At 37.9% G+C, this 12,727-nt stretch overlaps 1 protein-coding gene across 1 annotated transcript in view; it reads right to left on the minus strand.

Moving 5' to 3' along the window:
• ATAD2 (ATPase family AAA domain containing 2) overlaps positions 1-12,005 on the minus strand; it is a 64,471-nt gene extending 52,466 nt beyond the window's left edge. The window contains exons 1-2 of the mRNA XM_065902639.1: positions 11,711-12,005; positions 3,018-3,166 (exon numbers count right to left, since the gene is read on the minus strand). Coding sequence (XP_065758711.1) covers positions 3,018-3,166; positions 11,711-11,878 — 317 coding nt within the window. The 5' untranslated portion in view covers positions 11,879-12,005. The remainder of the gene's footprint in view (positions 1-3,017; positions 3,167-11,710) is intronic.
• Between the last annotated feature and the right edge of the window lie 722 nt (positions 12,006-12,727).

Raw genomic sequence — 12,727 nt, forward strand, 5'->3', positions numbered from 1 at the left:
TGACAAGTGTTAGTGAGGATGTAGACAAAGTGAGATCCTCATACATATGGTGCTGGTGAGAATATAAAATGGTACAGCTGCTATGGACAACAGTTTGGCAGTTCAACATTAAAACAGAGACCATTCAAGCCAACAGTTCACTTCAAGGCACATACCCAAAAACCAAAACTCTATGTCTACACAAATATCTGTACACCAGTGTTCATATCATTCAAAATAACCCAAAAGGGTAAATAATTCAGATGTTCATCAACCAATGAGTGGATAAACAAAATTTCATATAACGAAATCTTATAGGACAATAAAATGAAGTACTGATAGACACTACAATATAGATAAACCTTCAAAACACTGTATCAAATAAAAGAAGCCAGACACAAAAGGTCACTGTATGATTCTGTTTGAATAAACTGTCCAAAATAGGCAAATAGATAGAAAGTAGATTTAGAAATCTAAATAGAGATAAAAAGTAGATCTGCAGTTCCCAAGGGGCTGGGGATGGAGGGATAACAGGCACTGGGTTTCTTTTTAGGGTGAAGAAAATGACTTGAAATTAGATAGCAGCAACACTTGAACAATACCACTAAATATTCTAAAACCACTGAATCACACGTAAAAATCATGAATTTTATGGTATGTAAATTATATTTGAATGGTTATTTTAAAATAATAAAAAGACAGGAATTCAATATATTTGAGGAAGATTCTAATTTAAAAATACCAAGCCACTCATCTTTAAATCAAAATTAAAACAGCATTTATTTTAATACATTCCTTTAATACCGAGCACAATGTTTCACAAACCTGAGTAACATACAGAGCCTTATAACGATTTTGAGGATTTCCTATATTAAATTTTTTATGATTATGTACAAGCCAAACTAGATATAAATTCATTTAAGTTTTATACAAATAAAACTGTAAAAGCAACCATTGACAAAAATATTAACAGAATACACTGGAGGTTTCCTGACACAAATTCTGTTTGCTGTGTGAATGTAATTCAGATTGCTATGGATTTCTCTTGAGTTGAGCACATTACCTATCAAGCTTGTTGTGTATCTGGATGACTCGATTCATCCCCTTCTATTATCCAAAGGGCTCCAAACCTTCACCTGAACAGCATGTTATGATATCACATCACATAGTTTTCTCTTGGAAGCAGATGCATCGTTTATGTATCAAGATCAGACTGGGTTCTCATCTCATGACCCTGAGATAACTAAAGCAGTATTACTTGGTGCCAATTGTAAACATAAATGTAGAGCCTGAAATTTTATGGCTGTTATCTAAAAGGCAGCAAGTTGGATGATTTAGGACTTTTTTTTTTCTTCAGATCATGAAAGAAATCTTTAAATTCTCATTGAGAATTTATGGACCCTCCCCTCCCAACTTTACTCTAAGAAGACAAGTTTTAGAAATAATGGGTTAACTTAAATTGTGTTTCACTGATTCTAAAAATTGTAAAACTCCCATTTTAACATCCCCCAAACTGGGATGTATATTATAACTGATGGCACGTCATAATTTTAATTTTCAGTGTTTTTTCCTTTCTTACTGTCTCATAAAATAATGTTGCATGTTTCAATTGTTGCTACCTTGGATTCCATGAAATATGGTAGTAGGTGTTCCATGAATGTGCTCAATCATGTCCAACTCTTTGTGACCCCATGGACTGTAGGCCACCAGGCTCTTCTGTCCATGGAATTTTCCAGGCAAGAATACTGGAGTGGGTTACATTTCTTTCTTCAATTCCATGAACAGTAGATGAAATAAGAGGCAGATTTAAATATATATAATAATAGACCAAGTAGATAATTAAAAAAATAACAGTAACAAAGAAACAAACTTAAAAAGGGCACAACCTCACTTATCTGGAGAATCTGTTACACAATATAAGAATAAAAAAATTCTACTTGAGAGTAAGCAGGCTTACATTCTTTATGAGAAGAATTCATGTAAAAATAATTATTTCACCAAAACAAATTTTATTCTAATTGGCAACCCCCATTTGTATTAAGCCCACCAAAATGGGGAGAAAAGTGAAGGTTCTGAGCTAATTAAAGTTGGATTTAAATTTTCCCTGGGCCAAGTAAACCCAAGCTCCATGAAATACATACTTTCTAATTCATTGAAACTAATTCCTTGACTATTAAAATGGGACTCATTGTAAAAGTAATTAGCCTCCAACTAATAAAAATAAATGGAAAAATAAATAAATAAAATGTGATTCATGCTATCTACCTCAGGGTTCTTGAGAAATGAAATTTAAATATGTATAAAGCCACCTAGTCCCAGAGAACAAATCAAAAACCAAAACCAAAGAAAAAACATGTTCTGCCTCCTTTGTGAAGACAGTTTTAGAAGCATACCAACAGAGATATTCATAAACGACTTTCAATTGATGAAAAACTTGATAGCAATCAGAAATACAAATACTATCTTGAATAAAAGCTTTTTATACATGCTTCCCAGGTGGCGCTAGCAATAAAGAACCTGCCTGTCAATGCAGGAGTTGAAAGAGATCAGGTGTAATCCCTGGGTTGGGAAGATCCCTTGGAGGAGGGCATGGCAACCCACTCCAGTATTCTTGTTTGGAAAATCCCATGGACAGAAGAGCTTGGTGGGCTATAGTCCGAAGGATCATAAAGAGTCGGATGTGACTGAAGCAACTTAGCATGCAAAGCATAGGCTCTGAAGCAGAAGCATATGTCATAAGCAAGTTACAGTCATAAAGTCTCTTTACTCAAGTACCCAGAACTGATCCTGTATCAACCAACCTTGTCAGCTGCACTCACACACATAATAGATACTGCCTTTGAATAAGAAAATAACAAACCTAGTACATATTAAATTTTTAATTCAATAATATTCATTTAGTACAATTTCATTTCAAATAAACTTCATTTTATAACTCGAACTCTTGATCAGTTAAGAACACACTTAAAAATTAAATGCAAATCTTAAATTAATACTTTAAAACTATTTTGAATTAACATTCAAGCATCTTCTATTACCTTGTAAAATGTCTGCCATTAGCATGTTTCTCCGTTACCACCGTATTCTTCTCAAAACTAGAATCTGAAGAATTCTGTGCATTTTTTCTCAAGGACCTTAAAGGACGCGTCTGGTGGTAGGTTTCAACTTCCTTAACTGTAGACCCGTCCTTCAAAGAAAAATTTAAAAAGCCAGTTAAGTTTCTCTTCAGTCAGATATCCCAGTTAAACTCCTAAGACTTCTCTCTGATTAAAAAGTTTGTAACAACTGCTTTTGGTACAGTATTATTTTTGCATCTCTGCAAGAAAACTAAAATAGTTAATATCTAGAATAATCATTTTATGATAAACAAGTATGAGTAATGTCTATATGGTGGCTAATATAAGATTTATTAATGGTTTATAGTTCTATTTCATAACAAGTAGTCTAGAGTGAAATTTTCTATCACTGATAAAAAGTTGTAATAGTTCATAACAGTAAGTACTCCTCTTTTTTAAGGCTACAGAAATTAGAAAAATACACTCACAAACCATGGAACCACTGGCGGCAACTTTAAAATAACTAGACAATCAGAACTGCAATTTTGGCTTCAATGACAAAAGGAGTCATTACTATCTCACACAGTTTCAGTCAGATAATGTAAAAATGAATTAAAGACTGTTTACATATGTTGGTTGTTCAGTTATTAAGTCGAGTCTGACTCTTTATGACCCCATGGACCCTCCAGGCTTCTCTATCCATGAGGTTCTCCAGACAAGAATACTGGAGTGGGCTGCCATTTCCTTCTCCATTAAGTATGCTAATTTCTTGTAAAAACCATAGAGCTCCACGTAACTTTGTTTTTGCTCAATACTAAGTTAGTGGGTTGGCTTTATAAGCTACAGAGGTTCTGTCATAAAGTGTTCAAGATTTCATACACGCCTCTTAGAAATCACATACAGGTGTTTTCACATTAGAAGAGAAGCAAATGTACCTAACAACTCTATAATCCTAAACTTTACTACTTTAAAAATTTATAATTTTAGAAAAACAGGCATTTATTTTTTTTAATGAAACATCATTCCCCCGATGCTGCTTAGGCTGGCTTTACCTGGTCATTTCATTATGTTTTATTAGGATATTTTGTCATTTAATTTTGTTTCAGGAAGAATATGACTGGCTCATAAGTAAGAATATTTATATCATAACAACCTGTGTAAGAAACTGACAAGCTCTTAGAGGCATAAGAGGACAAGTTAAAAAAAATTAAGTTCTTCATAAGATATTAAATGATATGCCTGAGTTACACACTTTTATCAATGTGCCCATATTTCAAGATGTTTGAAAAAAGAACACCTATCCATTTAGATAAGTGCATTATTTTTAAAATGAATACCTACATCTTATATGGATGTGGTGTAACATAAGACTCCAAAAAAATTGTTTAAGGGTATCTATTTTCAGTTTCTCAACTTCCACATGTACTTTTTCTTAAAATGATCTAAGAAGACATCGTAACACAAGGCATCCTCTTAAATTTACCTTTCTCCCATTTTACAAAAGAAAATCCTATCTCTCATTCATTCTGAATCTATTATGGGCTGCTTCAAGGCGTTAAAAATCTTTGAAGAGCCAAACAAAGAAAAACACTAATGTAGGTGTTAAGAAAATGAATGACTATGCTAGGCAACAAATCCTTTCCTTTGTTAGATGATTCCCAATTCTTCGCTTTTAACAAAATTGAAAGGAGACCTAATCAAGCTAAGAGACCATTAAAAATGTTTGGCAAGTGATTTTCTGCACATAAGCCAGAAACACTTAGCGGCACTGCTAACAAAACTCCTCTCATTACTATCTATTTATTTATATGAACAATGTTTCTCAGCACTTACCTTTACAAAAACAATTAAACAAGATGCCAAAACACTGTCCTCAACAATAAATCAGATCTAGCCACAGATACATAAGCTAACTGGGTGGGTAGGGAGACTTCAACCACATGAAATCCTAATAAAAAATTACTTCCTATGTTCAATCAATTTAATCAAAATATTTTTTGTTGTTTTGATCAGTTGAGTATTAATAATTACGATAATTCAATACATAAAAATTTTATTTCTCAGAGCTCTGTCATGGAAAAGTGGAAAAAATCCAAATTTTGTTTTTACAAGTGTGAAAGGATAATTAACAAATGACTTTCAAGCATGAAAACATATCAAAATAAAACGCTGTTGGTTAAGTGGATGGGAAATAAAAATTAAAAAAGAAAAGAATCAAGGTAAAATTTCTGGCTGTTAAAAGAGCTTATTTATGTGTTAACTTTTAATGTTTCAAGACAGGTATCAAATAACTATGATTTTTAGATTCCAGGGGTTACTTATAAAAGTGTGATGTAATAGTTTTATTTTTTAATGTCAACTTTAAAAAAATGACAGAAATGATCTCCTTTTAACTATTTAAACTGGTGTGGGGGGTGGGGAGAACCTTAGAAGGCAGCTTAAAAATGTAAGAGATTATAAAGCTAAAAAAATTTAAAAACTCAGAAGAAAACATACGGAAAACTTTCATGATATTGGATTTGGCAACAATTCCTTAGGACACCAAAAGCACAGACAACGAAAGAAAAAGGTAAGTTGGACTTCATCAAAATTAAAACACTTTTTTACGAAGGACATTATCAATGAAAGGAAACCCCTGGAACTGGAGAACGTATCTGCAAATCATGACAATGACAAAGGACTGATACCCACAATATATAAAGAAATTCTGTACTGTCACAACAACAAAAAGTTAAAAACAGGCAAAGGACTTGAATGGACATTTCTTCAAAGAATATACACAAACAGCCCATGTACACATGAAAAGAAGCTCAACATAACCAGTCATAAGGAAATGGACATCAAACTCAATGAGGGATCACACTAATTAGGAAGGCTATTACCAGGAAAAAAAAAGAGAGACAAAGTAAGCATTGGCAAGAAAGTGAAGAAACTGGAAGCCCTGTGTATACTGTGGAAACTCATATGGCAATTCTTCAAAAAAAATTAAATACAGAATTACCACATCATCCAGCAATGCTGCTTTTGGGCATAATACTCAAAAAAAGTGAAAGCAGGGGCCTGAAGAGATATCTGAATGCTCCTGTCCATAGCAGCATATTCACAATAGCCAAAAGGTGGAAAGCAGAGTTCATCAACAAGTGAATGGATTAAAACGATAGGGGAAAAAAAACAAAAAACAATAGCTAGTATACACAATGAAATATTATACAGTCAAAAACAAAGGAAATTTTAACACATTGAAATAACACGAATGAATACTCTATGCTAAGTGAAATAAGTGAGTCACAAAAGAACAAATATTGTAGGTTTCTTCTTATGTGACTCCTTGCCAGGGGCTCAGAAGAGGGAAAATGGAGAATTAGAGTGTGTGTGTGTATTTTCTGTCCACTTAGGCAGGACCTCAGTTCTCTGACCAGGAATTCAACCGGGGGCACTGCAGTGAAAGCGCTGAGTTCAAACCACTGGACCACCAGGGAATTCCAGGGAGGGTTAGTACTAAGTACAGAGTTTGTTTTGGAAGATGAAAAATTCTGAAAATAAGAGAGTGGTGATGGGTTACTGAATAATGTCACTGTACTTAATGTTACAAAACTATATACTTAAAATGGCTAAAATGATAAATTTTGTTATTTATATTTTATTACAATAAAAAAAGTAAATGTCATCATACTCCTGGGAATAAAAAAAAAAAGGTTTGTTTCTACAGAAAAAAAGCAAGGGAGTGCTAAATACTGGGAAAAAAAGATTTCCTGAGAAACTCAGAAGACTTAACCTTTAAGCGGTCTAAGTGAATCTGTGATGTGCAGAAATTGGCTTAGTTCATCGTCCCTAAGTACTAAGCATCAAGAAAGGCTCTCCTTAACAGCATGGAGAAAAAAACAAAACAAGTGTTTTGAGAATCATCTGTACCCGGGCATACACTGGGGAATTTAAAAGTATAACTTTCAAAAATGTTCTTTATAAAAGCAATATAAAAATAAAAGTAATATGTGCCCATTACAAATGGGAAAATTAAGAAATATACAACAATAAAACTATCACCCTCAATTTCAGTTATCCACAGATAGAAATGGGTTAACCTTTGGATACACAAACCATTCTTTTCCTATGCATACACATTCCCACAATTTTAAAATTGAGCTAATATTATTTATGCTTTGTAACTTTTTTCTAGTGATACGATCATTTTCCCAAGTCATGAAGTATTATTCTAAAAATCTTTTTAGATGAATGAATAGTAATCCAGCCATTACATGAATCTATTTAACAAAATGCATAATAGTTACTTTACAGGGGAAACCTGGCACACAGCAAGTGCTATATACCTTGTAGCTATCAGTATTATAATCTTTTAACTGGTCTTCCAAACTCCCAGATTTGTTGTCTATACCTCATCTTAAACACTATCTTATCAGATCCCTGATCTAAAAGTTGCAACTTCTAAGCCTGAAATCAAGAGCCAGTCCAAAACTGATAAAAATGGACTACCTATTATTGTCACAAAACAAGTATACTCTCAAATGCAGAGTAGTCAATGCCAGGGAGTAACATTCACCACATGTCAAAATCTATCCATGCTTCGAGATACTTCACTGAGTTGTGCATTTTCCGTTATGTTGTGATATGCTTCAAGTTTTAAAAAATCTCCCATGGGTTGTATATATCAGTGTCAAGTCTGGGTTATCTTTCCAGACTTCTAAATAAATGTACAATTAAAAAAACAACAACCAAGTACCTTCTACATACTACAGTGTGTTTATTTTACCTAATAACATATAGAATAAAATGTACACAACCTAACCCTACTACCCATCCTTAAATGTCTCTTCAGCATGAGAAATAATCCTAACTTTAATGAATTGAAGAGACTCAGATCTGTGAAAGCCCAGAAGGACAATGGCTAGCCTGACTCCAAGAAAGGGGCATCCAAACTTATAGTTTAAGAAAATAAAATAAAAAAAACAGATTTAAAACAACAACAAAATATTTTCCAGGAACCCATACAGGTCAGGGGGAAAAAATCCTTAAGCCCAGTTGAGTGAGATCATAAAAGCAAAATGTGGTTAATAGGTAACTTTATCTTTAGAACCTGAATGTCAACTTCCAAGCTCAGATGAAGAAAAATATAAGTTAACGAATATGAATAAATCCAACTATCTTCATGAAAAAAAAGAAGAAAAAAAAATCCAACTATCTTCAAAAAGAAATCTACTCCAAGAAATGCTCTGTCAGTAAAAGCATGAATGAGACTAAGAAATACTCAAGTACAATGAGAGTGGACCAAGGAAATTTCTGAATTGCATGACTGATGTAAAAAGCAAGCTATAATCAAATCAAATCAAATCAAATCCATTGAATGTAAAGTCCTATAATTAGAAAATATTTCAATCACAAGGGTATGTTTCATTTTTTTGTATTGGTGAACTTCCTCAGCATGAACTTCCTCAAGACCCATTCCCATGCTCACTAAATAACGCTCTGGTTACAATCTATCCTACCGAGGAATACTATGTTTCAAAAAGGTGTAATAATCCCTACTGGAAATCCTAGACTGGAGAAAAGATCTTTTCTACCCTATGATAACCAGCCTAACTGCTAACTGCTCAAACACGACATACCACTGATACTGCAAGACAATCAACAACAAAATATTTACTGTGCACCTAATATGCTCTAGGCTCTAGGAGTATATACTGCTGAGCAAAAGTTCAAAATCCAAATCCCTATGGAGTTCCATTCTGATTTGGGGAGAGAAAAGAATATTTTAAAAGTAGGAAATTATACAATATTTAGAAGGTGGTAAGAGCTAGGGAACATACAACAGAGCAGAGCGGCCTGACAATGAGCAGTGTGCAATTTTCAGTGGGGTTGTTAGGACAAGGTAGTTAGCAAACACTTCAAACAGGTTACTTCATGCAGGTTCTACGTGGGACTCGCAGCTCTACTTCTTCATACAAAGGTGAACTGAGCAAGTTATTTAAAGTCTGTGCCACAGTCCTCTTAGTCCTCTTCCCTGTTAAACAAGGATGCCTATCTTATAAAGCTATGAGGAGTGAGTTAATATTTGCAAGATTCTTGGAACACGTTAAGCACTGAATTCTGAGTTGTTGTTGTTGCTTTTAATTTTAAAAAATGTAAAAGGTAAAGGAACATCTGATACAGATATCCAGGGAAAGAGTATTCCCAACCCAAGGTAGAGCAAGTGCAAAGGCTCTGGGATTCAATGAGCAGCTAGGCCAAAGTGGCTGGAATAGACTGGGTTTTTCAAAAGGAAGAATGGAAGAGGATGTCATCATAAAGGGAAGGGGGCAAGGATGTATACAGGGCTGCTTCTCAACTTTATTCTATTTAGATAGGGATTTTTGAGCAGAGTGATAAACTGTTACGACTTTTAAAAAGATCCCTCTGTAAGCTATACTGAGAACTCAGACTTTCAAGGGAGGAGGGCATTATATGTAAGGATGGCAAATAGGGAGGCTAGTCAAGAATCTATGTTAATAACCCACGGGAATTCACTGGTGGTGCAGTGGTTAGGACTCTGTGCCAGGGCCTAGTTTCAATCCCTGGTTCTAAGATGCCACAAGCCACCCAATGTGACCAAAAAAAAAAAAAAAAAAATCTATTTTAATAATCCAGGCAAGAGATAATAGTTTGAATCAGCAAGGCAACACCAGAGCAGCTGAGAAGTCGTCAGATTCTGAATATATTCTGAAAGTGAAGCCAACAGAATTTGCTAGTATGAACTGAGAGAAGAGTAAAGGATGACTCTAAGGTTTTCAGCCTGAGAAACTTCAAAGGAAAAAAAAGTGCCCATTAAAGCTGACTGAGATGTTAACAGCTGACAATAACTGAGCCCTATGTATCAGCCGAGTGTCCAGGGAATCACCTTACATGCATGATCTTACATGCATGATCACATTTAATTCTCATTATCCATGTGGTGGGTTTCACTCCCTTTCAAAAAGTACAGAAACCTGCTGATATTGGTAAGCTGATGGTAAGCTGATGGGTAAACAAAGAACATTTAAAAAAAATTAACTTCTTAACTGCTGAAGTATAGTTGATTTACAACGTTGTGTTAATTACTGCTGCAAAGTGACTCAGTTATACATAAACATACACATTCTTCTTCATATTATTTTCCATTATGGTTTATCACAGGAAGAATTAACAGTTGTTTTAAGCGCCTAAATTACTTAACCACTACTCAATACATCATTATGGTCACAGGAACTGGCACTGTCCTGAAGATAATAAACAATATTTACTGAAATTAATTAGTTCTTCTGAACAAAGGTTAGTAAGTCAAGTGACCAAGTTCATTGAAGAAGTGTCCAGCATCCCTAGATCTCTAACAACGTCAGCCTGTGACTGGGAAACAGATCCTGAAGGTCAGGAAATTGTTTGATTTTTCAATTCAGAATCACAATGTCAGAGACTTAATGGGCTCTTTCATTCCCCTCGGTTAAGAAATAACTCTGATGAGGCCTCTACAAGAGATTCTGACAATTTCATATATCGATCTCTCCCTTACCTGTGTTTTTCACTCTCTCCCACCGTCCACACCTCGCCTCAGCTTCAGTCTGACTTACCAGTTCTAACCCTATCTCCCGTCCTGTTTTTCCTACCCCCATGACTACCCTTCGCTTCAGCAGAACTAGATTACTTCCTGCTGCCTTAACTTTGCTATGTACTGTTGCTTCCTCAATTACTGTAACATTTTGTGAACGCGGTATCCTCCATCTGTGTCTCTTTCAGCAGCTGGGGGTGGAGGAGGGAAGGTGGAGGGACTCTCTCCGTCGGACTTAATTAAATCTACCAATCAAACATCCCATCTGTACATCAGACCTAGGAGAACTTCTTTCAAGACTATACTGCTCCAGCTCCATGGAAACCTACAGACCTTGTTTATAGCTGTTTTAACATAAAAATAAGGGAAAGGGAACGGGTTGTGGAAGCGGAAGATCCAAGTTTCAACTTTCGATCTACCACTTCTCGAGTCCGTTTTTTCCATCGGTAAGATACGTAACTATCCATTCTCATGGTGCTGTTATGAGGCTCAAGTGAAGAAGACATAAAAGAAACGTCGCTCTCCATCCCTCCACGTTATGCAACCTGGTGTTATTCACGGCGTTCGGAGTAACGAACTTCTCTGGATCATAAACGCAGGTCAGGGAACCTGAGTCACAATCTTTCTATCCCCTCGCAGCTCCTAAGACACTCATTATGCACACAAGTAAGCGCTCGGTAAACGCTCGTGGCTCGCGATCGCTGCGAACCTAGGGCGGCAGCCTGGGCCATCGGTCCCCGAGGTGTGCGAGGTGGGGGGCGGGGCAAGCCGCTAACCAAGGTGGGGCCCCGATCTGCACTTCGGCTGCTGAGACCTCCGGTTTCCTCTTGAGTCAAATCAGGTTAATACACCCTCCCAACAGTCAGCCCTTCTCTCCACCCGACCCACACACCCCTTCGGGCTCCGATCCTGAGAAGCCTTCCATTTTACGTGTCCTTGACAAATACTTCTCCCAACCTACCCCCCCTCCTCTGCCCCACCCTCAGCCAACTGTCACTCGGGTCCCACCGCCCACCCCCATCTCCCAAGGCCCTGCCGGGCAGCAGGCAGCGGGCAGTCCCCCAGGCCCGGCCCCAGGGGTCCGCCCCAGGCCCGTACTCACGCCCGCGGCGGCCGCGGTGACGGCAGACTGCTCAGCGGAGCCGGCCGAGCGGAGCCGCCTCCGGCCGATCTGCTCCAAACTGAGGAATTCGCTGGACAGGTCCAGAGAGTCCGTGGCCGAGGCGGAGGGGTGGCTCTGCAGTTCTAGGCTGCTGCGAAGGACCACCATCTTCTCTCCCTTCTCGCCCAGCCGTCCGCGGCGGGAGACGGACCAGACCTCGGGCAACGGCCGCTCACGCGCTTCCGCGCTCCGAATTCTGGCGCCACTCGCGCCGCGCCGCCGGCCGCAGCGCGCGCGCCCGGAATCCCTCCGCCACCAGTCCCGCCCACGCTGCCACCCCTGCCACAGCCGGCTCGAAACTTTCCTTTCCGTAGCGCGGAGGGCTTTGGGCCGAATTTGAGCAGGACCCACATCGACGGTATCAGGGACCCGAGGCGATGGTGACAAGAGACTGTTCACTCCTTTTTCTTAGATAATTTCGGCTCGCTGAGCTCAGCGGAGGGACACTGCGGGTAGCGAAGCGACATTCTGTTTGGAATTTTGGCGCGTGGACGCCGGCGGGGGGGCGGGGAGGGAAAGGGAGGATCTCGGCCTTTCTGATTGGCTGGCGGGGCCTGGTGGCCCCTCCCCGCCCCTCCCGACACCCGCTCTCCGCTTCCCGCCACGCGGGATTCAAATGGAAAATGCGGAGTCCTTGACTGGGGCAGGAGAATGCACTTGACTTTGGCAGGTTTTGACTTTGCTTCTTAAGGACTCTTACTGATGACCCAGACGAGTTTAAGAGACAGTTAGAAGCGAGCGGGTAGAGTATTATAGTTAAAAGCAGGTTCTGTAACCCAGCGCCACCGGTTCCCGCGATCTTGAGCAAAAGATTCGCCCCGCCTGGTCTTAAATCTCCTAATCTGTAAATTAACTCTAATTTTTAATACCTAAGGTTCTAAGATATTATTATGCCTTATATGTAAATGTTGGCTACTATTCCCGAAGACAATAACTTATCTGAAAATAAAGCAGTTA

Source organism: Muntiacus reevesi, chromosome 12 (genome assembly GCF_963930625.1).
Source record: "Muntiacus reevesi chromosome 12, mMunRee1.1, whole genome shotgun sequence".
In the NCBI taxonomy this organism is placed as follows: domain Eukaryota; kingdom Metazoa; phylum Chordata; class Mammalia; order Artiodactyla; family Cervidae; genus Muntiacus; species Muntiacus reevesi.